We start from the raw sequence: 27,542 nt of genomic DNA on the forward strand, positions 1-27,542 counted from the left end.
GGCACAAAAAGACTGTATAGGGTTCCACTCTGCTGCACACAGGGTAGTTAGGAATTGGAATGGACTCAACGGGCACTAACAAAAAATAAGACTTGTACATTGAAAACTACAAAACACTGCTGAAAGAAATTTTACAAGACCTGAATAAATGGAAAGACATTCCATGTTTATGGATTGAAAGACTTAATATTGTTAAGATGACAATACTACTCAAAGTGATAGTACAATCCATATCAAAATCCTAACAATGTTTCTTGCAGAAATAGTAAAACTCATCCTAAAATTCAAGGGACTTGAAAAGCCAAAACAACCTTAAAAAAGAAGAACAAAGTTGGAGGACTCACACTTTCCTATTTCAATTCTTAATACTAAGCTAGAGTAATCAAAATGTGTAGTACTGGCATAAGGATAGAGAGGCCAATGGAATAACATTGAAAGCCCAGAAATAAACCCTTTAATCTATGGGCAATTGGTTTTTGACAAGGGTGCCAAAACCATTCAATGAAAAAGAAAAGTCTCTTCAATAAATGATACTAGGAAAACTAGATATCCACATTCAAAAGGTTTAAGTTGGGCCCTTACCTTACAAAATTAAAAATTAACGCTACTGGGCCGGCCCCATGGCTTAGCGGTTAAGTATGCACGTTCCACTATTGGCGGCCCAGGTTTGGATCCCGGGCGCGCACTGATGCACCGCTTCTCCGGCCATGTTGAGGCTGTGTCCCACATACAGCAACTAGAAGGAGGTGCAACTATGACATACAACTATCTACTGGGGCTTTGGGGAAAAAGAAAAAAGGAGGAGGATTGGCAATAGATGTTAGCTCAGAGCCGGTCTTCCTCAGCAAAAAGAGGAGGATTAGCACAGATGTTAGCTCACGGCTGATCATCCTCACAAAAAAAAATAAAATAAAATAACCCTACAAAAATTAACTAAGTGGATTAAAGACAAATTTAAGAGCTAAAACCATAAAACTCAGAAGAAAACATAGGGGAAAATCTTCATGGCCTTGGATTTGGTAATAGTTTCTTAAGAATGACACCAAAAGCATAGGCAACAAAAGAAAAAAATAGATAAATTGGACTTCACCAAAATTAAAGGACATTAACGAGAAATTGAAAAGATATTCTACGAGATGGGAAAAAATATTTGCAAATCATATATCTTATAAGGGATTCATATCCAGAATATAGAAAGAACTACAACTCAACAACAAAAAGAAAAACAATTCAACTTAAAAATAGAAAAAGATGTGAATAGACATTTCCCTGAAGAATATACACAAATGCCAATAAGCACATGAAAAGGTGCTCAACATCACTAGCTATTAGGGAAATGCAAATCAAAACCATAATAAGTAATCACTTCACATCCATTAGGATGGCTATTATCAAAACAACAGAAAATAACAAATGTTGGTGAAGATGTTGAGAAATTGGAACATTTCTGGTGGGAATGTAAAACTGTACAGCTGCTGTGGAAAATAGGAAGTTCCTCAAAAAGTTAAACACAGAATTATCATATGACCCAAAAATTTCACTCCTAGGCATATATTCAAAAGAATTAAAAACAAGGACTCAAACAGATATTTATAAACCAATGTTTATTGAAGCATTATTCACAGTAGTCAAAAGGTGGAACCAATCCAGTGTCCATCAATAGAATGGATAAACAAAATGTGGTATATATACATACAATGGAATATTATTCAGCCATAAAAAGGAATAAAGTTCTGATACATGCTACAACATGGATGAATCAAAATATATGCTAAGTGTAATGAGCCAGAAGCAAAAGGACAAATATTATATGATTCCACTCACATGAAATATCTAGAATTGACAAATTCATAGAGATAGAAAGTAGATTAGAGGTTACCTGGGGCTGGGTAGGCAGGAAATGTAGAGTTCTTGCTTAATGGGTACAGAATTTCTTTGGGGGTAATGAAAATGTTTTGAGTTAGTGGGGATGGCCCTACAACATTGTGAATGTAATTAATACCACTGAATTGTACACTTAAATGTGGTAAAATGTCAAATTTTGCTATAGACTGAATTGAGTCCCCCAAAACTCATATGTTGAAGCTGTAACCCCCAAGCGATGGTGTTTTGAAGATGGGGCCTTTGAGATGTTTAGATCAGGTCATGAGGATGGGGCCCTCAAGGTGGGATTAGTGCCCTTACAAGAAGAGACCAGAGCCGCTTGCTTTCTGCCCCCCTTTTCTGCCATGTGAGGACACAGTGAGAAGGTGATTGTGTGCGAGCCAGGAAGAGAGTCCTCACCAGAAACTGATTCTGCCGGCACCTTGGTCTTGGACACGCAGGCTCCAGAACTGCAAGAAATAAATGTCTGTTGTTAAATCCACCAAGTCTGTGATATTTTGTTATAGCAGCCTGAGCTGACTAAGGCATTTTGTTATATATATTTTCCCACAATAAGAAAAAAATCAATTGTATTCCTGAATACAAGTAGCAAAGAGAAAAATTAAATAACAAAAATAATATGATTTATAATGAAATAAAAATACATAAATCACCTAGGATTAATCTATAGAAAAAGGTACAATGGCAAGTGGCAACCACCCCTGTGCTCAGTGGTCTTCAGATACTGTGCACACACCCTGCAGGCTTCTTCTCATAGTATCTGTGAATTTCATGTTGTCCAAAGATCTAACTGCCACAAGGGACTTAAACTCTAAGCCTCAGTTGCCTCACTTTTTACCTGAGGGATAATAATAGACTTGGATGAAAAACCCAATAGCCATTATTTCTGAGCAATGACAGTATGAATGATTTTTATTTTCTCTTTCATGTTTTTCTGTACTTCCCAAATTGACTAACATCTGAACGTGTTATATTTTTCACAATCAGAGGAAAATGACATTGGGTGTTAAATATATGTCTATAATTTACTCTTCTCTTGACCCCCATTCAAGTCTGCATGCCCTCCTGCAAGAGCGTCCAGGAGGCCCCCACCCTCTGGCCTTCTATGCTACAGCTCCCCCTGCACCACCCATCTCCACTCACGCCTTCCCCTCCGGCCCTTCCGCCCTCCCGAGAAACCTCCCTGCCTGCTGCCATTCCCATGAGACCTCCCCTCCTCCCACAGTCGGTGCTGTCAGCACTGCCCCCAGAGCCCCCTCCCGTAACTGCCCTGTCACTGTCCCATCTCCAGAAACGCTGTCTGCTTTCCAGTCCCTCCCTTACTGCAGGGCTGGGGCACTGCCTCTCCGTATCATCTTCCCCACCGTGCCCCAGGGAAGCCCTCGGCCGCTGCAGGTGACAGCAGCACATGGGAACGGTTGGGAGCAGCAGCTCAGCTTCCAGCCGCCGGGTCACTGCTGTGAGGGCCGTGCAAGTCCTCAACTCTTGAACCTCACGTTTCTCACCTGTGAAATGGAGAAATGAATACCTATGTCACAAGGATGTGATGATAATAAAATAAAACAATCTATGTAACTCAGTGAGTATAGTATGCCTAGTCTACATTACATATTCAATAATTTTAAAGCAACTTGAATCAAACACAGCTTTTAGATCAGATGAACCTGGGTTCAGATCTCCATACAGCTGTTTTTATTTTATTTTTGTGTGTATGTGAGGAAGATCAGCCCTGAGCTAACATCCATGCCAATCCTCCTCTTTTTGCTGAGGGAGACTGGCCCTGGGCTAACATCCGTGCCCATCTTCCTCCACTTTATATGGGATGCCGCCACAGCATGGCCTGACAAGGGGTGCATCAGTGAGCACCCATGATTTGAACTTGGGCTGCCAGCAGCGGAGCACATGCACTTAACCGCTATGCCACGGGGCCAGCCTCTCCATACAGCTGTTTTTAGTCATATATCCCCAAGCTGGTTTCTCAACATCTTAGATCTCAATATCCTCACTGAAAAGTGGGTATAAGTATGATAATCCATTTATTCTTTTGTTCATACTGTTGGGGAAGAGGGAGAATCCCTCCCCCCCTTAAGGTTCTTATGGCTGGCCAAATAATTAAAAAGGCAGGTTAGCAGGAGAAAATAAAATGAAGTTTAATAACACGTACGCAAGGGAGAGACCCAGGGAAACTGAGTAACTCAGCCATCTGATTAAGCTGCTCACTTAAGCTTCTTCAGCTAAAGACAAGGAGGGTGTTGGGGTGGTGGTTTGGGATTTCAGAGAGGAGGAAGACAATTCACATGGAGATGGAAATACAAATGTTTGTCAGGCAACTCTTTACTGGGCCACCTACAGAGAATGTGGCCCAAGAGACCAAATTTCAATAAGATGGGCTTGTTGGTGCCTTTCTTATCACACCTATTTTACATTGTATTACCACCATCATATGGGAGTGGCTCCTTCCTGAAACAGGCCTTCTGTTAAATTCTTTTAGGCAGTTTGGGGGAAGGTCGAATGTCCTTCCTGATTCTTCTGAGCCTTTTCTGTCTTCAGCTCGAAATAATCCACATACCAGAGTGGCACATCTTGGGGTGGCCTGCCCTGAACCCCATCAACACAAACAACACTTTATTGTGTGGCATCTTGCCTCTGGCACTGTCCTAAAAGGGATGCAAAGATGTGAAAGAAGTATTTCCATCCTCAGGAGCACACAGCCAAGCACGACGTGGACCCAGAGTCACAGTCTCAGCTGCACACTGGAACTGACACCGAACCAAGTGGGCTTGTGGCCTGGTGAGTTAAATGAGACTCTGCACCAGTGGAAGTTGTCTCACAAGGGAAAGTGTATTTGCAGCAAATAGGAGGCCATGAGGAATCATTTCCAAAGTCATGCTATCCCCGAACAAAGAGAAGCAGAAACTTTTATTTTGGTTGGGGAATGAATATTCAAAAGGGAGAGGTGGGTACACTGCAGATTATGGTAATGAGGCTTAATCTCTTCCTGAAGAGATCTTCACATTAAAAATAAGGCAAAGTTGGGCCGGCCCCATGGCTTAGTGGTTAAGTGCGCACGCTCCTCTCCTGGCGGCCCAGGTTCGGATCCCGGGCGTGCACCGACGCACCACTTGTCTGGCCATGCTAAGGCCACGTCCCACATCCAGGAACCAGAGGAATGTGCAACTATGACATACAGCTATCTACTGGGGCTTTGGGGGAAAAAAAGGAGGAGGATTGGCAATAGATGTTAGCTCAGAGCCAGTCTTCCTCAGCAAAAAGAGGAGGAATAGCACGGATGTTAGCTCAGGGCTGATCTTCCTCACAAAAAATAAATAAATAAATAAGGCAAAGTCATGGGCATAGCTCTTGTAGGGAGGTTTGGTTAGCTTCAGGATGGTTGCTGGTTGTGTCTCCTTAACATAAAGCAAGAACTTCGAAAAACAGTTAAATGCTTTCAAACTCACCCTTGAGTTCCTCGGGGCACTAGTCAGTGACAGAATGGCCTGGGCTGGTTAAAAAAAACCCTGATGCTGGCCTTGCCCCAGGGATTCTGAGCAGAGGGCCTGCAGTGTTGCTTAAGCACATTTTAAGAGCTTCCCCAGAGACCCCAGTGAGCAGCACACATTAACAACCACTGCTTTAAAGTCACCCAGACGATTCCTTCACACCTAATTTGTTGCAGAACATTTTCCTCAGTGGCTGTTTGATGCACTGAGGACACAGAGGCGGGGTGATCTCCAATCTTGAGGCAGGGTGTCCCAATTCCCACCCACTTTATGTCAGCTCAAAATGAGTCAGAAGTTCCACTAGAGGTCTGGTGGGTGGGTGGGCTCCAGCCTTATCTGTTTACAACTGATAACAAGAAAGAGGACCTTCCCCAGAGCAGGGGGTCTGCCTGCTCACCACGCAGCCTCCAGCAGACCCAGGCAACCCCTTCCAGCTGGACCTTGTTAACCAAGCAAACCTGGTCTCCTCTGCAGCGAAATGCAAAACTCTTTTTATAAGACCTTTAAGTAAATGAGAGCAAGTGACAGGATGCTGAAAAATAGGTCAGAGCAGCTTTCTCACCCCAGGCCATTAGCCCTTTCCCTCCTCAGAGCTGACTTTAGATCTTAAGCAAACAGCCAGAGATGGGACATTCCATCCCTATTTCTAGCCTCTCAATCTTGTCTTGCTCTGAAGACATTTCCTTTCTTTTTTCTACAGTTTCCATTTATAAAGTGCATATTTTCAAAATCATATTTGACGTAGGAAATATTATGATGTCTGAGATTTGTTTTAATCCCAGAAAAAAAAGTGTAGGAGAAAATAAATAAGATTGGCAAAGGTTGATACTTAATTGTTGAACCTGAGTTTATTGGATCATTGTCCTAGCTTTCGTGTATGTTGGAAAATGTCCACAATACAAAATTTAATAAAAGAAACTGTGGGGGAAAGTTAGATTTTAGATACTACTTTTAAAACCTTAATATCAGAAAGGTTTGGATTCAATATCATCCTATGAACTGAACACTGTTAAAACTTCTTATTCAAAGAAATATAACCCTTTAGCTTATACGTGGTTTTATTTTAGTGTACACGCCATTTTGCTCATATAGAAGTTTCTGTTGATTGAAAGTCATAAAATATACTTACTCTTATATATAACCTAATTATGAAATTAACAATAACCAAACACTTTCGGGCTTAAAAGTGTACCTGTCATGACTTCAGTTACAGACATTCCCTGAAGGCATGAGGCGGCCCCTTCCGCAGGTTTTGCCCACTCAGGTCTGCTGGTCCCGACCTGGTCCTGGCAGCTCACAGAACTGGTCCTTGGGTGCCTGTGAGGCAGCCAGGCTCACCTATTCTCTATGGGCTTATTTAACAGCCTCTAATGAACCTCACATTTAAAGGTTTAAAAATTTAAATCAGGAGCAAAGACTATTTCATCCTTGGACGAAGCATGCTATTTTTAGAAAGCAGTTTTTGTATCAAAATCACAGAACAATTTGCACCAGGGTTACAAGGTGTCCTCTTTAATGCTGAAAAAAGGACCCTCGTCCCTGTTTTGGCAATTAGAAAAACTGAAACTTAGAAAGTCCCAGAAGAGGACCCCAAATCACTCCCTTCTGGGATTCAGAGCAGGCTCATCAGACAATGGTGAGGGGCAGTCACTCCTGTGCTCAGTGGTCTTCAGATACTGTGCACACACCCTGCAGACTTCTTCTCATAATATCTGTGCATTTCACGTTGTCCAAAGATCTAACTGCCACAAGGGACTTAAACTCTAAGCCTCAGTTGCCTCACTTTTTACCCGAGGAGTAAACAATAGTGCCTCCCTCGAAGGGTACTGTCTTAATGCGTAATGTTTGTGACACATTCACCACCATGCTGGGCACAGAGACAAGGCTCAGTTTGTGGAAATATTGATACATCCTCAGAAAGCAGGTGTTGAAAGGTCTCACTTTAAGTTCACGCTCCCCACTCAAGACTTTTGGTACCCAGGCCTGCTGGTTATGTCCCACACAGCGGCTCCCTTCTTCAGCTGGGCCCCCTCACCGTCTCCCAGGATCAGGAGGATACAATATAAAATGTCCATTTTCCTACGAGAACTTTTTTTGTTCATGGTGGGGTTTTCATTTGTTTGTTTGTTTTCAGTGAGGGAAAGGCTAGTCACCTCGGTCACTGATGTTTTACACAAGGAGATGACCACTCTTGCTGCTGTCAGCATATAAACACTGTTGGGAGAGAATTAGCCCAGGTCTCCGCCCCTAAGCCGGGTCTCACTGAGGGGACAGTCCTTGAGGCTCTGCACCGGCCCTGCCTGTCACAGCAGGCCACTGCCTAACCGGCTTCCACAGCAGAACTCAGAGCTCTCATTCTTGTTTCTTGTGGCTGAGGCTGAGGGCAGGAAATCCTTGTGTCTTCCGTCCTTATCAGTCTTGTGTCCTGACGCAGTTACTCCCAGCCCTGGAGTAGAGATACCCGAAAATACAAAAACCGGTCAGATTTAACTTCCTTGGAAGTTGATCTTCATCGTATTGATAAGAGAAGGAGACTCTCATACCAGTGGGAAAATGACCGGGAGCCACCCTGTTAGGTAAGGACAGAGATCATCCAGATCTTAGAGCCAAGAGGGCCATTTAAAAGCCTCCAGAATAAATTACAATACATGCATGATTGTTTCTTCTCATGAAGAGACGTGTACACTTTCTTGGTAGCAAAATCTTTCTAATCGACAACATTAATCAAAATCTACAAGTTACAAAATGATTGCATAATATTTATTCTACATGAGTGTATATACTTATATTTATATGTTATTGCATTACATTTTATACATATGTAAATTTCTGCTTATACTTCTTTATATTTTAAACTTCAATAATTTTCTTTAAATATTCTAGGCTCCTGTTTACGATCAGTTTGGCATTACAGATCATCCATTTGGGAAATAGTAAGAAGTATTTTATTTATAGTCTAAGTTTTTATTGTATATTTCTTTCTCAATCATTATCAGTCTCATACTTTCAATGTTTTTAAAAGGCTATCAAAAAGAGAAACAGAAAGGCAGTAGAGAAGAAATCAACAATGCTACAGCTCAGAAGCTCCAGAAGACACTCAGCTGGACTTCGAACAACTGGAGGAAGGGGACCCGGAGCGCGGAGCGCTGGCGGCCACAGGACTCACCTCCCGACTCCCGGGCTGTCCGAGAGCGTAAGTCGCGGTGCCGCCCACAAAGCCCTTGCGGACACCTCAGTCAGTGGACTCCGAGTTTGGGATATGAAAAAACCCTAGGAGAAATTGAAGATAAAACGAGAAATCCAACAAGACAACATGTTATCATCTTCAAATGATGATACACTATAAAGTAAAAAATATTTCCTAGTGAGATGTTCTTTTAACTCCGAAAAAAGTTTTACTATTTCATTGGTAAAACGTTGCATTTGCTATTGAATGGGTATTTTTCTGCAGGGCCAGAGAAGCGTGATTTAAATGTATTTAAAACAAATATCCCAACCCAAGATAATAGCAGACCCTTGCTTGGCTTATTTCAGACTCCCAGGCTCCAGACACCACGTCCCCAGGCGGGGCAGAGGGAAGGGTGGGTGGCGCCATCGCAGCCCTGGGTGGTCCCGCCCGGAGGCCTGTCTTTAATCACTGTCACGGGAAGTCACAGCCTTACCTTAATAGGTGAAAGGAAGGAAAAAAGAAAACCCTACTTGCAGGGGCAGGGTTTCCCGTGGAGTTATGGGGCTTTTTCCTGACCCGCCCATCCCTGCTAGTTTGTTTTTAACCCTTAAATTAACAAGCAGGGTTTTCCTGAGCAAACACACTTAGCAGGGAGCTAATTTTATTGCCTCGCTGGGGAGATCTCGTTCGGCCTTCTTGGGGTGGGTGTAACGTAGAGGGCCGCGCGCGGGTCGCGGAGCCAACGCCCAGCCGACCTCCACAGGGGCGCCCCCACGGCCGCGCTGCTGCAGGAACGGCGGCACCTGCGTGCTGGGCAGCTTCTGCGTGTGCCCCGCCCACTTCACCGGCCGCTACTGCGAGCACGACCAGAGGCACAGGTGGGCGCGGGGCTGAGCCGGCTGCGGGTGGTGGAGTGGGGGGGAAGGGGGCGCGCGGGGAGCGGGGGGACGGGGCGCACGCGGGGGCGCGCGCCGTGACGTAACTCCTGGTCTCACCTGTTCAGCGAATGCGGCGCCCTAGTGCATGGAGCCTGGACCTTCCGTGGCTGCCTCCTCTGCAGGTGCGTCTTCGGGGCCCTGCACTGCCTCCCCCGCCAGTCACCCGTCCGCTGTGGTAAGAGGACCTGTGATCACAGTCTACACACGCAGACAGTTGCTGCTTTATACGTACCGATCCGTGGAGACCCACCTGTGCCAGGTGACACAGAAATGAGCAAACTGGGTCGATTCATCACCCAGGAAAGTCAGATTCCTTGTGAATCACATAATGTATTATTATTATCATTTTAAATTTTATTCCTAAGTTTCCTGTATCCCAATTGCTGAGTTTTAATGTGATTTCCAAATAGTGTCCTTAAGTGTCCTTTACAGTGAGCAGTTTTTGGAGCACACAAGCTGGTAAGTAGAACCGAGCCTGGCAGACAGGTTACCCAACCAAATCTCCAGTTATTTCCCTACACGACGCCCACACCATCTCAACTGTGAAAGGAGGAGGGCATTGGAGCAGGATGGTCGCAGGCGTGGATGGCCAGGTGCTACGTCAACACTCCCAGGGAAGGAAGGTCCCTTGTACCCAGGGCTCAGGCCTGCCACACATAGTAAAGGCCAGCAGGGTGTAGAGAACAGATAGGAGTAAACATTTATTCATGAAACTTCTGAGCAGTCACCAACTCAAGGCTAATGTTTCACTTGTAAAACTCAGTAGGGAACGTGAATTTCCTGGGTCAGGAAACAGATGTTTTGCTCCGTTGCTGAATCATCATCTTGGGCAGGGTCCAGGGGCACAAGCAAAGGCGGCACAGCATTTCAATCCCATGTCCTGCACCCTCTCCCCTATTCAGCACGCCTTGGCTGGGACTCCGGTGAGGGGCAATTAATGACAGCACAGTCCTTCAGCCCTCCGTCAGCCCTGAGTGGGGTTGCTCTGCAGTGTGAAGTCAGAGCCCATAAGTCCACTTTCCTGTTCCTCCCTCCACCTCACTGAACCCTGGACAAAACCCACAGTGACAGGCACACTTAATGGTAGCACAACCCTGAAACCCCAGGACTTGTCTGCTCTCAGGACTGCAGTGGCTGGGCAGCACCAGTGGGGTGCAGCCCTTCAGGCCAACTTCCTGCCCCCACCCTCTTGGTGGGGCAGTAGCAGAAGAGCACACAATGAATGCTCAGCTTTAAATCCTCCTTCCTGCCCCGATCTCCCTCCTTGTGCAACCTGGGGTAGGATGAACAGTCAAGGGACATTCTTAATGAAGGTGCAGGCCTTCAGCCCACTTCCTGCCCTGCCCACCTCAGCCAGCTCTGCAGGGTGCCAGCAGTGCCAGTAGGGGGAAGTGTGATTATAGTACAACATGTTGCACCTTTCCCTGGCTCCCTCACGTGGACCACATTTTCTGAAGCCCTCCCTCTCCTACTGGGCTCTCCATTTGCTGGGCCTATGCCCCTGATTCACTAGCTGCTCCTTCTACGCCCCAGAGAAGAGGACACAAATTAGGGAACAGGCATGAGAACTGCAGGTGGTACATGTGTAGTCCTAGAGGTGAGGTCATTTCCCATCTGCCATTGGCTCCCCCAGTGGTAATGTGGGGAAGGGGCTAGCTGTGATCATTTCCAGTCTCCTGTGCAAGGCCAGCATGGATTCAGAAGTAGCAGGACATGCTGGAACTGGGTTCCAGCATATCTGCTCATTATTTTACATCCTTGGAAATGTCCAAGGCTGGGACTGCTGTCTGCCAAGGACAGTGACAATGGCTCCAAAAACATCTTTGTTTTGCTCAACTTTGCAGTCATCTTTCAGAGTAATTTGTCAGGTGCAGAAAGGGCAGTAACACCTTTGTACTCTTTGACCCATTGATCCTGCTTCAGGGCAGGTGACGATGGTGGTGTCTCTGCTGACAGTGGTCATGATGACGTAAGGGTGACGACGACGACGATGATGATGGCAGCTGTGCTGATGAAGGTTCATGATGATGTGAGGATGATGATGATGATGGCAGCTGTGCTGATAGGTAGTTATGATGACATGAGAGTGATGATGATGATGGCAGCTGTGCTCATGAACGTTTATGATGATATGAGGATGACGATGATGATGATAGCAGCTGTGCTGATAGGTGGTTATGATGACATGAGAATGATGATGATGATGGTGGAAGCTGTGCTGATGAAGGTTATGATGACATGAGAGATGATGATGATGATGGTGGCAGCTGTGCTGATTAAGGTTTATGATGACGTGAGGATGACAATGATGGTGATGGCAGCTGTGCTGATAGGTGGTTATGATGACATGAGAGTGATGATGATGGTGGCAGCTGTGCTGATGAAGGTTATGATGACGTGAGAGTGATGATGATGATGGTGGCAGCTGTGCTGATGAAGGTTATGATGACGTAAGGATGACAATGATGATGATGATAACTGTCTTTGTTAGCTCTTAGTATATTTCAGACACTTTGTATACTTTATCCCATTCAATTCTTATAACAAGCCTATGAAATATGTGTTATTGTACCTTTGATATTTGAGGACACTGAGGCTGAGAGTAGTTAACTTCTACAGCTAGTAAATGAGGTCCAATTCTTCTTTTTTCTTAAAACATACTCACAAGAGGCTAGTTGTTAATTTAGAAACAATATAATATTTTATCATAACGTTTAATTATTTAAAAATAGTGCAAAGGAGCCAGCCTGGTGGTCTAGCGGTTAAGTTTGCGCGCTCCACTTCGGCAGCCTAGGGTTCGCAGGTTTGGATCCTGGGTGCGGACCTATTCATCGCTCATCAAGCCATGCTGAGGTGGCATCCCACATAGAGCAACTAGAAGGATGTACAACTATGGCATACACCTATCTACTGGGGCACTGGGGAGAAAAAGAGAAAAAAGAAGGAAGATTGGCAACAGATGTTAGCTCAGGGCCAATCTTCCTCAAAAAAAAAAGTTAAAAAAACTATAAAAAATATTGCAAATTAATATGCTATAGTATATTGATATAAACATTGATAGAATGATAATTAATATGTAATTACTGTTAATCTGTGACTACCATTTACAGAGTACATAAGCACATTCCTGAACCATGTCAAACACTTTTTTTTAAGTTGAGATATAAGTGACATATGTTAGTTTCAGGTATACAACATAATGATTCGATATATGTATATATTGCAGAATGATCACCAAATAAATATACTTAACATCCATCACCATACATAGTTATAAATTTTTTTTCTTGTGGTAAGAACTTTTAAGATCTACTCTCTTAGCAACTTTCAAACATTCAATACAGTATTATTAACTATAGTCACCATGCTGTACATTATGTCCCTGGGACTTATTTATTTTATAACTGGAAGTTTATACCTTTTGACCACCTTCACCCATTTCACTCGCCCCCCACTCCTCATCTTTGGCAACCACCAATCTCTTCTGTGTATCTATGAGTTTGTTTTTTGTTCTTCAGAATCTACATATAAGTGAGATTATATGGTATTTGTCTTTCTCTGTCTATTTCACTTAGCATAATGCCCTCAAGGTCCATCCAGGTTGTCACAAATGGCAATATTTCCATCTTTTTTATGGCTGAATACTATTCCTGTGTGTGTGTGTGTGTGTGTGTGTGTGTGTGTGTGTATCACATTTTCTTTATCCATTCATGCATCAATATACGCTTAGGTTGCTTCCATGTCTTGGCTATGGTAAATAATATGCAATGAACATGAACATGCATATATTTTTTCAAGTTAATATTTTCACTTCCTTTGGATCAATACCCAGAAGTGGAATTGCTGTATCATAAGGAAATTCTATTTTTAATTTTTTGAGGAACCTCCATGCTGGTTTCCGTAGTGGCTACACCAACTTACATTCCCACCAACAATGCACAAGGGTTCAGGATCTGATTTTTAATAATTATCAATATAAAATAAAGAAGATATTTTTGATAGTGTTATTTAGAATATTGACATTTTGGCCATGTTCTAAATCTAACAGCAGAGTAAATGTTTTAAATTCTTTAATGGGATATTATGATGATTTTGAAGAGTATATGGAATATAGAATGAAAAACTATGTTCACAATATAATTGTAATGATGTGAAAGATACATATGGATGGGAGATCACAAATAGAGGATAACATGCCACAAAATCACAACCCTCTGGCTCCACCAGGGACCCAAAGGCAAAAGGATCTCCCAGGGACCTCTCTGCTCTGAGGCTCTGCGGGTCTGAGAATAACGAGCTTTCTTAATCCCAAATATAATGTCTTTTCGAGGGCATGTCTTTCCATTCTGATTCAGAAGAACACTATGTGCTCCCCAGTCTCCTCATGTAAAATGAGGATGACCTGCCCTCTGCCCTCAAACAGATGTTGAAGGATACAATTTATGCAAAATAATCTTGTTTGTTGGTGTGAGCTGTTATGTAATTTTTCTGTCCCATGACCCTAAGTAATGCTTTGTGCATAATAATTCTAAATAAATATTGAATGGATGACCTTTGACCCCTTAGTTCCAAATACAGCTCCAAAGAAGAAGCACCATCTAAACCATGACCTATTATTATATTATAATTGAAAGAATCCATTTTTAGTGTCCTAAAAACAGTATGCTTTAGACGGGTAACTATCGTTCTCTCTACCATTTTCTGCATTCACATTTGTTAATTTCACATTTAAAGAGGCAGTGTGGCATAATAGAAAAAGCATGGGAAACCCCCAATACTTGTTCAAATCCCAAGAAATACTTGTTATAATGTCTATGATCTTTAAGAAAGATAAAATAACTTGTTTGTGATTTGGTCTCCACAGCTGCAAAATTGGAGCTGAATATTTAGCCAATTGATTTGTTAGTGTGAAAAGGCATTGTACCTTTTACATATTATGCTCAAAATAAATTATTGTTACTTTATTATCATCACCATCAATGCTATTCAAGTCAATACAGTGAGGTTAGAAAGAATTACTTCATAATCTAGCATTTATATGCAAATTTACTGAAATGTGTTTTTTAGATTGTGAACAATACCCACTATTTGATGGGCATTAAGTTAATTAGGGTTAAAAAAAAAAAAAAAAAGAATGACAAGCTTCAAGCTAGCAGGGACCTTTGTTCAGTGCTTGAGCCGGGCCAAGCTCTCATTATACCAAGAGGGTAGTTCTTCCTACATGTAACCCCGAAGAATTAGGTATTTCAATAGCATCAAGAACTGGTTTAATGTACTAAAATTTAGAGTCTAAATAATGACACAGTGAAGGAGCAAACTCAAATGCCTTCAGAGATAAACAGATAATATAAATGTCAGATTGAGGGCAGGTCAAGCCTCACTGTTCAAATTCAATTTTAAAAAATGCATTTCTAGCACAAACCAATCAACCAAGCCACCATCTGTGGGCCAGAGCCAGCCTATGGGCTTGTGGCAAGTATGGCCCTGCCAAGTCCTGGCCTCAGCCTGTCAGAGCTGTGGGGATGCTGTCAGCAGAGAGCAGAGCCTTTGTCAAGCCCTCGCGGGACATTCTTTTATGATAAGGGCTGCCCCAGTGGGTGAACTCCTCTGGATGTCATGGCAGGGGAGGAGGCCATCTGGCTCCCAAGGGCATCCAGAGGTATCTACAAATTAGAGAATTTTGGGAATGCTGGTTCTGGATCTCATATTGAAACATGATGCTATCCTCATCCAGAGTGGTTTCCAAACTTTTTTATTTAAGTCTCCCACTCCATCAGTACAAATATTTCAGCATGTTCTCCAGTCGGTGCTGGTAGCACAGTTGCCATGCTGAGGCATATCTTGAGCAAACTTGATTTCGCTTATATCTTCCTTTTCACATATGCACAAGACTGATATATGTGATAAAAATCTCTGCTATTTTAGAAAAAAAAAGTCTGCTATATTAGACTTTTAGACCAAGTCTAAAAAAGGTCTTTTGATAAGTATATAATAAAAATCCCAGGTTATAGTCAGTCATCCATCGGCAGCAGTTTCCTTTGTAGTATGACAAAATAATGGTGGGCTGTAGGACCACTGATTTCATAGATTCTAATGAGCTCAGTAGATATTAATAAAGCTTATTTTTAAATGAATATATAGTGGAAGTTCCAATGTTTTCTCTCTAAGCTCAGTGGATGACCTTGGGCCCTCTGGGAGGGACACTACATGGTGCTCACAGCCCCAGTTTGGAGACCCCTGCTTGAGGGGCTGACTTGGTCTAACTAAATTCACAAAGCTGACAGAAACAGCAGCCTTTGAGTGTATATACATTGACATGACTGCCTGAATCCTTCTTCTCTGTGGGCAGCCTGTTCTCTTCTACCAGGGGAAAAGCCACACTGAAGCTCAATTTGGGCGACCCTTTTTCACCTGAATAGTTTCTTCTTGTGCTGTAAGCACTTGTTTTATCATCAGCTACAGCCTCCTCTGGGCCCAGATGTCTGAGTTCCTGTGTTGTGGGGTTCTGGTACCCTGGAACAGCCCTCTCCCAAGATGGGGTGGTGTGGGGAAGTGGTGGCCAGGCCTGGAGTGGGCCTGACCTCGGTCCCATCCTAGTCTGGCCTTCTGGACAGTCCCACCATAGCCCACCTGTGAACAGGTGTAAAGTGGGTCCCTGCTGCTTGTCTTCATCATTACTTGTTAATTTCAGCCATTTCCTGCTCACCACAGGTTCTCACGTTCAGAGCACATCTCCTGGAGGTGTCTTGGAGGACGGGGCTGTGGCAAGCCTGCCTGGGGGAAGGCCAGGCTGGCCTCTGCTGAGCAGGCCTGGGGAGAAGTTCCCAGTAGTTGTGATAGGGCTGCTGAGTCGCAGGTCGAAAAAGAATTTTCAGACACGAGCCGCTCATTCCTTTGTGCACCTCTATTTTGTGTTCAGCATGGGGACGGGACCCATGGGCAGTAAAGAGTTGCAGTCTAAGTGTCTGTGCAGGGCATTATATGCGATTTTAGCTATTTTTACTACTCTAAAGAAATGTCAAAGGAAAAAGTATTAGATGGTCTGGTTAGTCTCAGACTAGGGCATGGGGGTGGATGAATGAGATGTGTCCTTGCATTCCAAGCTACAGTATGCCTCAAGGAACATGAGGGCAGGAGAGTAAAGTCATTGATCACCTCCTGAAGTAAATCCCTTCCCTCCTAGCCAGAGGCGACTGAATAATGCCAGACAGAGTAGCCACCGTCAGTTGGGCCCTTCCTCAGTTGCATGCTTCCCTGCCCAGCCGACCCCACATCGGACTTGCTTGTGAGAATGCTTTAGTGGAGTTGGTGCCCTGCCGGTGGCCATGCCTATGGGGCTTGTCAGCTTCATGTGGTAATCAGTCCACCACGGAGACCCTGCCCACTACTCCAGAGACTCCCACCGAGCACCTCTGGGCTGGGGTCTCAGCGCACAGAGAGCCAGACTAGCAAACCCTAGGGCTCAGAGTGAGACCTGCTATGGGGGGCCACGTTGTGACAACAGGGAAGGGGAGCACTGTGGGGTGTGGCACCAGGCCTGGAGTGCAGTGGAGCTGTACATCGGGGTAGCTTCCTCTGTGGGAATATTAGCCATCACTTTAGGGCGGAGTGCCTTCTTCCTGTTTAATAAGTGGTCCCTAGTCAAAGAAATAGTGTTAAGGACTGGTTTGGGGAAAAGTAGGATCTTCTTTGCAAGACGGATGCAAGCTGTTTTATTCTATTGTATTTTACATCAAATCTTTTTGCCCCTGATTGCTAAATGACTTGGAACTCTCAGAAGGATCACCTTGGTCAGCTCATGTGGGAAACGAGAAGGGTGAAGGGGGCTATTCCTTTGTTAGCCTTAAAAACAGTAAACCAGTTGTCGGGGGAAGAGGGAGCATCTCCCTCTGCCCTTTCCCTTAAGGTTCTTCTGGCTGGCCAAATAATCAACAAGACAGGTTAGCAGGAGAAAATAATACCAAGTTTAATAACATGTATACATGGGAGAAAGCAGAGACACTGCGTTTCTCAACACAATAGCAGAAATTCTCGTCTTAAATATCATTTTCAGCCAATGACAAAGGAGGATTTGGGGGTGGGTGTAACTGTAAGGAGTCAGTTACAGGAGATTACCACTAAAGCACAGTAAACAAGAGTAAGGTTTATTATACAGCCCCAAGGCCTCATCTTCCACATTGATAAGTTACTAGAAATGAGCTCACCCCCCCCCTTTTTCTCAATACAGAGAGGGAGATACCTTTACAAATGGAGACTTCCCTTGTAAATGATTGTCGGACAACTCCTCGCAGGGCCATCCAAAGAATGTGGCCAGAGAGACAGAACTCCCGATAAGATGGGCTTGTTGGTGCCTTTTCTATTGTAACCTCTATCCTAAATTATCTTTTATAGCAGTCATGATAATAACCCCTTCCTAAAACAGATTTTTTGGTTTTAAATTCTTTAGGCAGTTTGGGAGGGGAAACTCAAATATTTTTCCTGAGCTCTCTGAGTCCTTATTGTCTTCAGCTCGAAATAATCCGCATACCAGAGTGGTGCTTCCTGGGGCAGCTTGCCCTGAGCACCATCAGTTCCCTCCTCTGAAACTTCCCTAGAAGTTTCACATATTAAAAGCTGAGCTGGTGACTGTGGAGAGAGAAATCGTGTTAGTACCTGGGTGATAAGAAGTCTGCAAAGAGAGAAAAGAACATAGATTAGAATGAGGATGAACAAGCAGAAAAGAACAAATCGGAGCACATTTCCCCACACTCCATTAAACCAGTCCCCCAGTCCTGGAAATAAGTCAGTCCAATAAAATGTGTGAGCTTCGTTTATCTGATGAAAAATGTCAATCTTCTCTTTTAATAGATTTAAGTTAGATATTACTTGACCTGTTTGATTTACATAAAAGCAACATTTTTCTCCAATGATTGCGCATGCTCCTCCTTGCTGGGCAGTGAGTAGTCTAGAGCACGTCGATTTTGGAGCACCACAGATGCTAGGCTGTTAATCTCTGACTGGAGTATGTTCAAGGTTTGCATGGTGGTGTTGAACTCTTGTTCCATTACCATAGAGAGATTTAATATTGCTTTCTCTAACTCATAATCTCCAAAGCTGGGGAATAGGACTCTCAAGGCTGAAAAGAACTTGGAGTTGTGATACACAAGTGGATTTTCCACGATTTCTCGACTGGCACGTTTATGTGGCACAATCTTATGAACAAACGAACCCAAGTTTGTAATTTGGCTAGCATTTAAGGTGGAGTGTTTGGTGACAGAAGGAGCCAGGTATCCAAGTCCGCATCGTCCTGACCAATTAGGTGGGAATCCTTTATACACTTTGTTGCCGCATAAAATGAAAAGACCAGTGTAGTTTAAAGACAAGGTTAGAATTGAGTCTGTAGTTCCCAGGATCTGGACTATTTCATGATCTGTGCCACTTGCACCGTTACTACCTAAACATCTCCATTTCCCATGAGCTCCTGTCAATCTGCGAGAATAGAACAGATTGCGGAATAGCTGGTACAGGAGGCCTGCAGTCTGATTTTGGCAGCTATAAAGCCTGGTCTTGTCACCTGACCAGGTGAGTCCAGATTTTTGATCCACCCATATATAGTCTGTGGCATTGGGCAGCCTAACCATGCGGATAGCTGCGATACCCCAAGTTGCACACGGGTGGCTCGTAGGCCATCTAGAGCACTTGGTGATTTGGCAAATGTTTGTGCCGGGGGAGTAGTGATAGAGTCACTTATAATTCCCTTGAGAGTTCTGAAGATACCACCTGTGGAATCAAACCACAGAGTTTTACTGCAATATTGTCTCGGTATGTCACCCAGGAAAGGTCCAGCGCCATGTTTACTTTCAATGCAGAGGGAAAAACTTTCACCTATTGCTTGTACTTGGGCAAGGGACAGTCCTTGACCTTCTAAGTAGTCTTTCTGGGGCCCAAGTGACTCACCAGGAGAAGAAGCAGAGTGAAGTTTCCCTTGTTGCAGATACCACACTCTGTTATTCATCCATTTTTCGTACTTAGTCTACCAGGTGTTCATATCAGCAGAAACAAAGACTAGTTCAGGTTCTTTTGCACTATCTAGCTGTTGACATAACCAACAGTCAGATTGATTAGTTAGCGTGGCTAGGGCTTGGTAAACTGGCATAAGGGGGTGTTTGGTCTGTGCCCGACCTGTTGAAAAGGAGAGGGTTAGTAAAAGCAAGACACAGATCGGAAAAGAGCCCATAGCGGAGACTTAGAGAGGGGAAGAGGGACAGATAGAGACCAGCACCCTCCAGTCAGCTTTCTAATAAATGATTAAAAAAATATATATATATATATCCACTAATAGTTTGTGTGTGTGAGTGTGTATATATATAGGGAGTTTTGAAGCAAGGGGGAGGAAATGGGTCAAAGTAGGTTTTGGGAAAAGCTGTCTACTTCGTGATGTCAGCTGCTTCTGGGGCCTGGGTTTTGGCCCTCGAAATCTTTAGTTTAAGGTCACCTGTGGGGATTATCTCCCAGTTGTCTTGAGAGCGATGTTCTGGGTCTATTTTGGCGTGGCTCGCATGGATCCAGGAAGATTTTTCTTTTATTTTGATGGCAGTGCAGGTCGTCAGTAAGACTTCATAAGGTCCTTCCCAGCGAGGTGACAGTGCGTGTTTTCTTTTAAAGACCTTGATGTACACCGGGTCTCCTGGTCGAAAGGGATGGCAAGGCTTGTCAGAAGGTGGTGGCCATGCCTCTTTTACCTGTTGACGATATGCTTCAAGTATACTAGTTAATTTTTATATATAACAAGTCATAGCATCAAATTGTTCACTTAAGTTCCCATAATATTCATTTAATCCAGGAATTGAAGGTTTAGAGACACCAGTAGGCATTGGACGTCCAAAAACTATTTCAAAAGGAGTCAATCCATGCCTTCTATTTGGAGTATTTTGAATCTTCATAAGGGCCAAGGGCAGAGCTTCTGGCCATTTAAGTCCAGTTTCTTGACAGATTTTTCCTAGAGTTCTTTTCATATCTAGATTTTTACGTTCCACTTGCCCTGATGACTGAGGGTGATATGGGGTATGAAATTTTAATGAATACCCCAGAGTTTTTGCAAGCAAGTGGTTTATCTCTGCTGTAAAATGAGTTCCTTGGTCTGATTCAATCCATAAAGGAATGCCAAAACGAGGAATAACTTCAGTTATTAATTTTTTTTTACCACTGTTGTGGCATCTGCATGTCCGGTCGGATAGCATTCAGTCCATCCACCAAACATGCAGACAATAACCAAACAGTGAGAGTAACCTAAAGCTGAAGGCAAGTCTATAAAATCCATTTGGAGTGCCGCAAAAGGCAGCGTGGGCCTGGGAGGACTTCCTGGATCACACCGATTTCTCCCAGAAACTTGGTAAGATTTGCAAGTTGTGCACTGGGAGGGGATTTGGTCAGAAATTTTATGGGTGCCAGGGCAAAACCAATTGTCTTTCAGTTCCTTAACTATCCCCCATTTGCACATATGTCCCATTTGGTGGGAGATAAGTGCAAGCCATAAAGTCAAAAGAAAAGGAGCTACTGGAAGTCCATTTGGTCCAATGTATAATCCATCTGATAATTGTTTGGCACCCTTTTGTATCTAATTGTCTTTTTCAGATTGTGGGGCATTTGCCTGATAGTTAATAACATCAGTCAGGGATAAAGGCAGGTTTAAAAGTTGGGTGGAAAACGGATAAGGGGGTCCATAGTGAGCTGCATGTTTAGCAGCTCTGTCAGCCCTGTCATTCCCTAAAGATATGACATCAGTCTCCTTAGTATGGGCTGGACAATGAACAATGGCAATTTTTGAAGGAAGGTGAATAGCTTGTAATAAGGCTGCAATTAAGTGTCCATTAGCAATAGGAGTTCTTGCAGAAGTTAAGAATCCACGGGATTTCCAAATTGTGCCAACAGCATGGCAGACTCTAAAAGCATATTTGTGTAAACGAAAGAAAAACAAGGGTAATGGTTAGAGCAAATTGTAAACCAGTTTTTGAGTTTAGAAACAGCCAGTGAAGAAGAATTTTAGATGTCAGGGTCAAAGTATCTTTTGTAGGTTAAAATGTTTCTGATGGTGTCGTCAGGTCTTCTCTTAAGTTTATATCAAGTCCATCAGCTTTAGTTTGTAAGGCTTCAGGAAAAAGGGCAGGTTCAGTTTTCAGTGATTTCAAATGAAAATGATGGAAAAAATCAAAAACGTTAGTTTGGACATCTGTAGCCAGATATTTTAGGAGACTAGAAGAAATCAGGATCCAGTCCAGTCAACAGATATAAAACAAAAACTTCAAAAGACAACAAAACTAGGATCTAATATCCGCAAACTTATACTGAAATAGTTTTTACTGAAATATGATTTTTCTCTCTAAAATCACCCTCATTTTTATTAAGATAGCAAAATTAAAACTAGTTTGCAAAATAAGTCTAGTTCCAATAGAGTTGGCTCAATTATTTATATAAGTACAGCAAGAATAGCAGTTGATCACATAGGCTCTTTTAAATCTGTTTTGCTGGAACTTTTTATAAGGAATCTCAGATTGAACTTTAAAGGTCTCTCGAGGCCAGGAAAGCCAAGCCAAGGATTTTGTCATCAGACTTTGCCTGCAATACCTATAGATTTGGGTGAATTCCTCTCTTCTGAGGTTTCCCCAAAATTTTTCGAGGTTCCTTGTACCTGCCAGATAAGTGACATTCTTTACCTATCCTGGTAAGTGCTGCTTGGAACATAAGGTACCAGGCCAATATTTTCACGTGGCTTTATTCCATAAAGTCGAATCTTTATTGCTCAAAAGCTGTATGGTTATATCGCAAATATGATGTTCCAGTCACAACCTTGGTAATATAACCAGTGTTTCCAATTGTGTCCTGTTATAAGGAGAACAGATTCTTATTGAACTTATGCAAATAACTATATTGCCATGAAAACAACAATATTTACTTACTAAGAGTTTCTAAATTCGAGGGATCAGGTAGAGAGAAAAAGATAAATATTTCAATTTTGCTTACAAAAATATCATTTACTAAATTGCTGTAAGTCATAGCTATCTCAGGAGAAAAGAGAAAAAGTTTTCTTTAAATCTGAAAAAACAAAACATTAAAAATTCAGCAGTACTTTAAATGAAAAATCATAAAAATTATAATCATCCTTATCAGTTTATTCAGTCCTGTGTAATCTATTTTCGATCCCAGTCTTTTTGTTAGCAGCTTCATGAAGTCAGCTTCTCCATCAGATTTCTGTAATTTTTTACCAAGTTTAGTTTTATGATCAGAAAGTTTGTCAGAAACCTGTATTCCAGTGTAAATATCAGAGTCCTTTTCATGAATTTTTCTGAAGTTGAAACATATTTTGCAAAAGCATTAGAGCAAAGAAATAAGTCTGTAAACAACAAGACTTCAAAATGGCAATTGACAAGGAAATTTGGTTAATTTTGTGACATACAACACTTTAAAATAATAACCAGAATTATGACTGATAATCAGGACAGATCAGAATTTCAGTAATGTTATACAATTTTAAAACACCTATGTCAATAACATTTGCCCACATAATAGCACCTAAGCAGGCTTATCATCACTGTTCTGACAATGCTTTCCATGTAATTGAACATATTGAATAAGCCTAATAAGTTTAGTATCTTTCCCCTTATAGGAAGAGAGCAAATTTCTTTGAGAAGTTCCAGGGCCCTTTGAAAATTTCCAAAGAAATAAAAGTTAAAAAAAAAGACTTTAAGATATGAATTTTGGGGGAGCTTGTCAAAAATATAAACAATCAAAGCAAACAGAGCATTAACAGTCTAAAAGCCTTAATAGAGAGACCTCAGTCTTTTGAACATAGGAAATTATTTTAACAGTTTTTTTTTTTTTTCTGTCTTTTAGGTAGACTTACTCAAAGGTAAAGAAAAATCTTTTGTAACTTCTTTATCAAGTTTAAGCAAATTATCCTTTTAAGAGACAGAAGGTCAAATTTTAATTTTGCACCAGCTTATTTCTGCTATTAAAACTCACTTACTTAATTAAATTCATTTCAATCTTAGCCAACTTGACCATGTATAAAACTCCTTTTCCAGAATTCTTCTTCCACAAACCTTCTATAACTTTCTTTTTACATTCAGAATTTGTCTCATGTCTTTTTTTTTCCCTCCTAGTACTTGAGGACAAATTTATCTTTCTTAACCAAACAAAATATTTCCATTCTTTGTACCTTTATACTTCTTACTTTCCTTGTACACAGACATATTTTTCTTAATTTTCAATCACATATACTAATTAGAAATTTTAACCTTTAGAAACCTTAATTTGTGAGTAAAAACTAAGTAAACCATTATAAACTTTCTTTTACATTAGTATCTTGTGGCTTGGAAAATTTATAAACACTTCATAACTTCTGGAAACACATTACTTTATAGTACAATCTTTTAATAAAACACATGTTTACCAATAGACCCAAAACACCTTTTAGTTTTCCTGTAATGAAAAGCCAAAAGTAGACAAATGTACATTTAGCAATCAATGTCTAATATCTTGTCTTATTTGGAAATGATGATACTCAGAGAATTTTTATCATAAAACTTAGCAAAACTCTCAAGTTTTAAGTCACCAAAAAGAGTTTGGAAGCTGTAACCACCATAACACATAATTATTGTTTAAAGTTTATCCAACATTCATCTTTTTCACAACTATTTAGTTATTTACTCCCAATAATTATTTAGATTGCCTACAAGACTTCATAAGACTTCAGATAAAATTAGCCATCATTTAAATTACTATTTTTGTTAACCAGTTCTGTAATAGAAATAACATCAGTTTTTTTTCTTATAAAATTTCATGTAAATTTCGTCACCTCTTATACCTTTAAACATAATTATCATTAAGATTTTTATCAATAGGTCTTGGTCTTCTAATTGTGGACAAGAGAAGCATTCCCAGTCAGACATTTTAAAACATACTCAGGCAAAGTTGATGTAACCTCTTTGCATAAAATTAGCTCAAACATTCCATCCTTTATAATCTTATCAACACTTACACTTTTACATGTTCTCAATTCAATTGTAACCTGAGTCAAGGTCTTAAGACTAGTCAAATTTTTTCCTTCCTTTTTTTTGGCCTTAATTCTTAGGTACCAATTAAGCAATTATGTGAGAGCTCTCAAAACATTTTTTTTTCCCAATTTAGAAGTTTTTCTAATTCAAAGGATCCGTCGTCTGGCCATTGACAGTAGGATCTTCACTTGTATATTTATTCCAATAGTGACTCGAACCAATAAGCCTTTTTAAGGAAAGACCCGGAGGTAACTTTCCATGCTTAGAATAAATCTTCACCATGGATGCAAGAGGCGTCCCTGGTGAGGGCGCAGATGATGTAGCCCGCATGATCCACAGAATTTACTCCCAAAGATATTCAGAGCAAGTAAAGACCTTTGTTGCACAGGCGGTAAGGATGGTGTAGTGAAAACAGTGTCTCCAGTCTCCCACAATAGTGTGGGACGCCTCCAGTCACAGACCCGCTAATCTGTGACACCTGGCAGGCGCTACTGGAATGGGATTTTTCCAGCACTAACAAGCAACGAAGGTAAAGACAACAAAAGCCCTTATGGACTGGGCCTTTTATGACAAACTCCCCTGAGAGCTTGGCACAGCCGGACAAAGAGACAGTTCGGAACCCCAGTCTACTCGACTGGCCACCAAGGTGCACCCCGGTAAATGCACCTTCCTTATGGTGGAGACCAAGGAGAAGATTCTCACTGGTCACAAAGCCAAGTTTTCTCAGGACACAGAACAAGACAGAAGGAAAAACTCATCTGGTTTTTTTTTTTTTTTCTTCTGTGCACAATGACAGCTTTAGCCAAGCCTTAGGTCTCTTGGAGCCAGAATAATACCTAGAGGGGGAGGTGCCGCGGGGTTGGGGACTGTGTGCTTTACAGAGTACCTCGTCGTTGTACGGACATTTTCTTGCAGTTGGCGGGGGACCTGTGTCATCTACCCCGTTCCGTGACCCAACTTATCCTGTCACGGGAGCCTTCTGAAAGTGGCGAGCGCCCTAATGGCTCTTAACTGCTCGACCCGCGCCCACCAAATTTGCGGCCTTTTTGGCTTCCAAGATGCCCTCGGCAATGGCCTTCACTTCATGTGTATAATAACCCACAGCAAAGTTTGTAGACGCCGGTCTGGTGAGACCCGCAAACTCACCAGTCTGTGGGGCCAGCCCGGACAGCAGGCTTATAGGGCCTATGCCTGCATCCTACCCTATGGTATTTCCTTCTTATGACAAAAGACACAGACAAAAGAGAAAAACAGACTATCTCTGGGAGGAAAAGGGATCAAGATCAAAACCAAGAGTACTCTACCAAATTTAAACCAAGAGTCACTAAAAGCCCAAGAAACTAGTTTCCCAAATATTTTCTCCTGCCAATCTAAATTTAGAAAGAAAAAAAATTCTCACCATTTCCTTCCGCCGGACTCCGCAGATAGAGATTCCGGGAGGCTGACATGGTAAGAAGTCTTACCTTTTTGCCGGCTTTCGTCAGGCGCTCCCGTATCTCATCATCTGCAGTAGTCCAGGGAGAAGGCAGGTCTTCCAGCCAGAGAAGGCAACTTACCAGCCAGTGCTTCTCCTGGCTGGCTCGCCAAAACTGTCGGGGGAAGAGGGAGAATCTCCCTCTGCCCTTTCCCTTAAGGTTCTTCTGGCTGGCCAAATAATCAACAAGACAGGCTAGCAGGAGAAAATAATACCAAGTTTAATAACATGTATACATGGGAGAAAGCAGGGACACTGCGTTTCTCCACAATAGCAGAAATTCTCGTCTTAAATATCATTTTCAGCCAATGACAAAGGAGGATTTGGGGGTGGGGGGAGTCAGTTACAGGAGATTACCACTAAAGCACAGTAAACAAGAGTAAGGTTTATTATACAGCCCCAAGGCCTCATCTTCCACATTGATAAGTTACTAGAAATGAGCTCACCCACCCCTTTTTCTCAATACAGAGAGGGAGATACCTTTACAAATGGAGACTTCCCTTGTAAATGATTGTCGGACAACTCCTCGCAGGGCCATCCAAAGAATGTGGCCAGAGAGACAGAACTCCCGATAAGATGGGCTTGTTGGTGCCTTTTCTATTGTAACCTCTATCCTAAATTATCTTTTATAGCAGTCATGATAATAACCCCTTCCTAAAACAGATTTTTTGGTTTTAAATTCTTTAGGCAGTTTGGGAGGGGAAACTCAAATATTTTTCCTGAGCTCTCTGAGTCCTTATTGTCTTCAGCTCGAAATAATCCGCATACCAGAGTGGTGCTTCCTGGGGCAGCTTGCCCTGAGCACCATCACAGTTTTCCTTCAGCTCTCCAAGTTCCACAAAAATCCCCTTATTTCTGGCCGCGTCAAAAGGAATATAAAAGCTACAGGAGAGGGCCTCTTCCCTGCGCTGCGCGGCCTGGTTTGGTCAGGGCGCGCCCACCCGGCTGACTAAGAGCCCGCAGGCAGAGTGGAGTGACGAGGCCGAGGCGGAAACAGGCCTTGATCGGAGCTGGGGCAGGCGTCTCTGTTGCACTCTCTTAAAGCTGGCCGGCAGCAGTGTGTCTTATGTACTCTCGGGGTTTTTTTTCAGACCTGAGAGACTTGCTCGCCTCCCGCTCTAATGGAGTAAGCGCACAGCGCACGCTGAGTGTGCTCATCCTCCTGCCCTGCTTCCTCCTGCCATGCGCGCTCAGCGAGGAAGCGGACTGACCGCTCACCGGGCCTGCGAGGACCTAACACGCAACTCCGCCCCGGCAGCGCCAGGCGTCCCCACCGCAGCTGAGCAAGCATGGCGCTCCGTGGGAATGCCAGCACTGTGCATCCGCTTTAATTTTCTATCTTGTAACTCATAGATTTGCCTCATTTCGTATCAACTGAAGCATTAGATGAGTATTTTTGTTGTTTAATAAACATTTTCATGAAAGCCTTTTCTTGCTTCCCTAAGCCTTATCTCCAGGGATACGACTTAGATGCGCGGGAGTAAACACTGGAGGCTGGGGCCGCTTTGCTCTAAATCGTCTCGAATGATTTCAGAGTAGACTGAG

At 42.6% G+C, this 27,542-nt stretch overlaps 1 protein-coding gene across 3 annotated transcripts; it reads left to right on the top strand.

Moving 5' to 3' along the window:
* Window positions 1–7,766: 7,766 nt before the first annotated feature.
* LOC101392778 (cryptic protein-like) lies at window positions 7,767–27,427 on the top strand. Of its 3 annotated transcripts, none has more exons than XM_087434983.1 (6): window positions 7,767–7,960; window positions 8,268–8,317; window positions 8,407–8,577; window positions 9,317–9,431; window positions 9,557–9,613; window positions 27,089–27,427. In XM_087434983.1, exons 1-6 carry the CDS (start codon window positions 7,938–7,940, stop codon window positions 27,117–27,119), a joined length of 447 nt encoding a protein of 148 aa, XP_087291109.1. In that variant the 5' UTR covers window positions 7,767–7,937; the 3' UTR covers window positions 27,120–27,427. The 3 variants fall into 3 exon arrangements, with proteins under 3 accessions (XP_087291109.1, XP_087291107.1, XP_087291108.1); XM_087434981.1 differs by having other exon boundaries at window positions 7,768–7,960; window positions 9,557–9,750; XM_087434982.1 differs by having other exon boundaries at window positions 7,772–7,960; window positions 9,557–9,666.
* Window positions 27,428–27,542: the final 115 nt, after the last annotated feature.

Source organism: Ceratotherium simum, chromosome 9, assembly GCF_057802395.1.
Source record: "Ceratotherium simum simum isolate JZ-2026a chromosome 9, ASM5780239v1, whole genome shotgun sequence".
NCBI classification, from domain to species: Eukaryota; Metazoa; Chordata; class Mammalia; order Perissodactyla; family Rhinocerotidae; genus Ceratotherium; species Ceratotherium simum.

Coding starts and splice junctions, on each gene's coding strand:
- LOC101392778 (XM_087434981.1), top strand. CDS start 7,938: ATGACCGGGAGCCACCCTGTTAG. Junction 7,961..8,267: donor ACCGGGAGCCACCCTGTTAG/GTAAGGACAGAG, acceptor TAAATATTCTAG/GCTCCTGTTTACGATCAGTT. Junction 8,318..8,406: donor GATCATCCATTTGGGAAATA/GTAAGAAGTATT, acceptor TGTTTTTAAAAG/GCTATCAAAAAGAGAAACAG.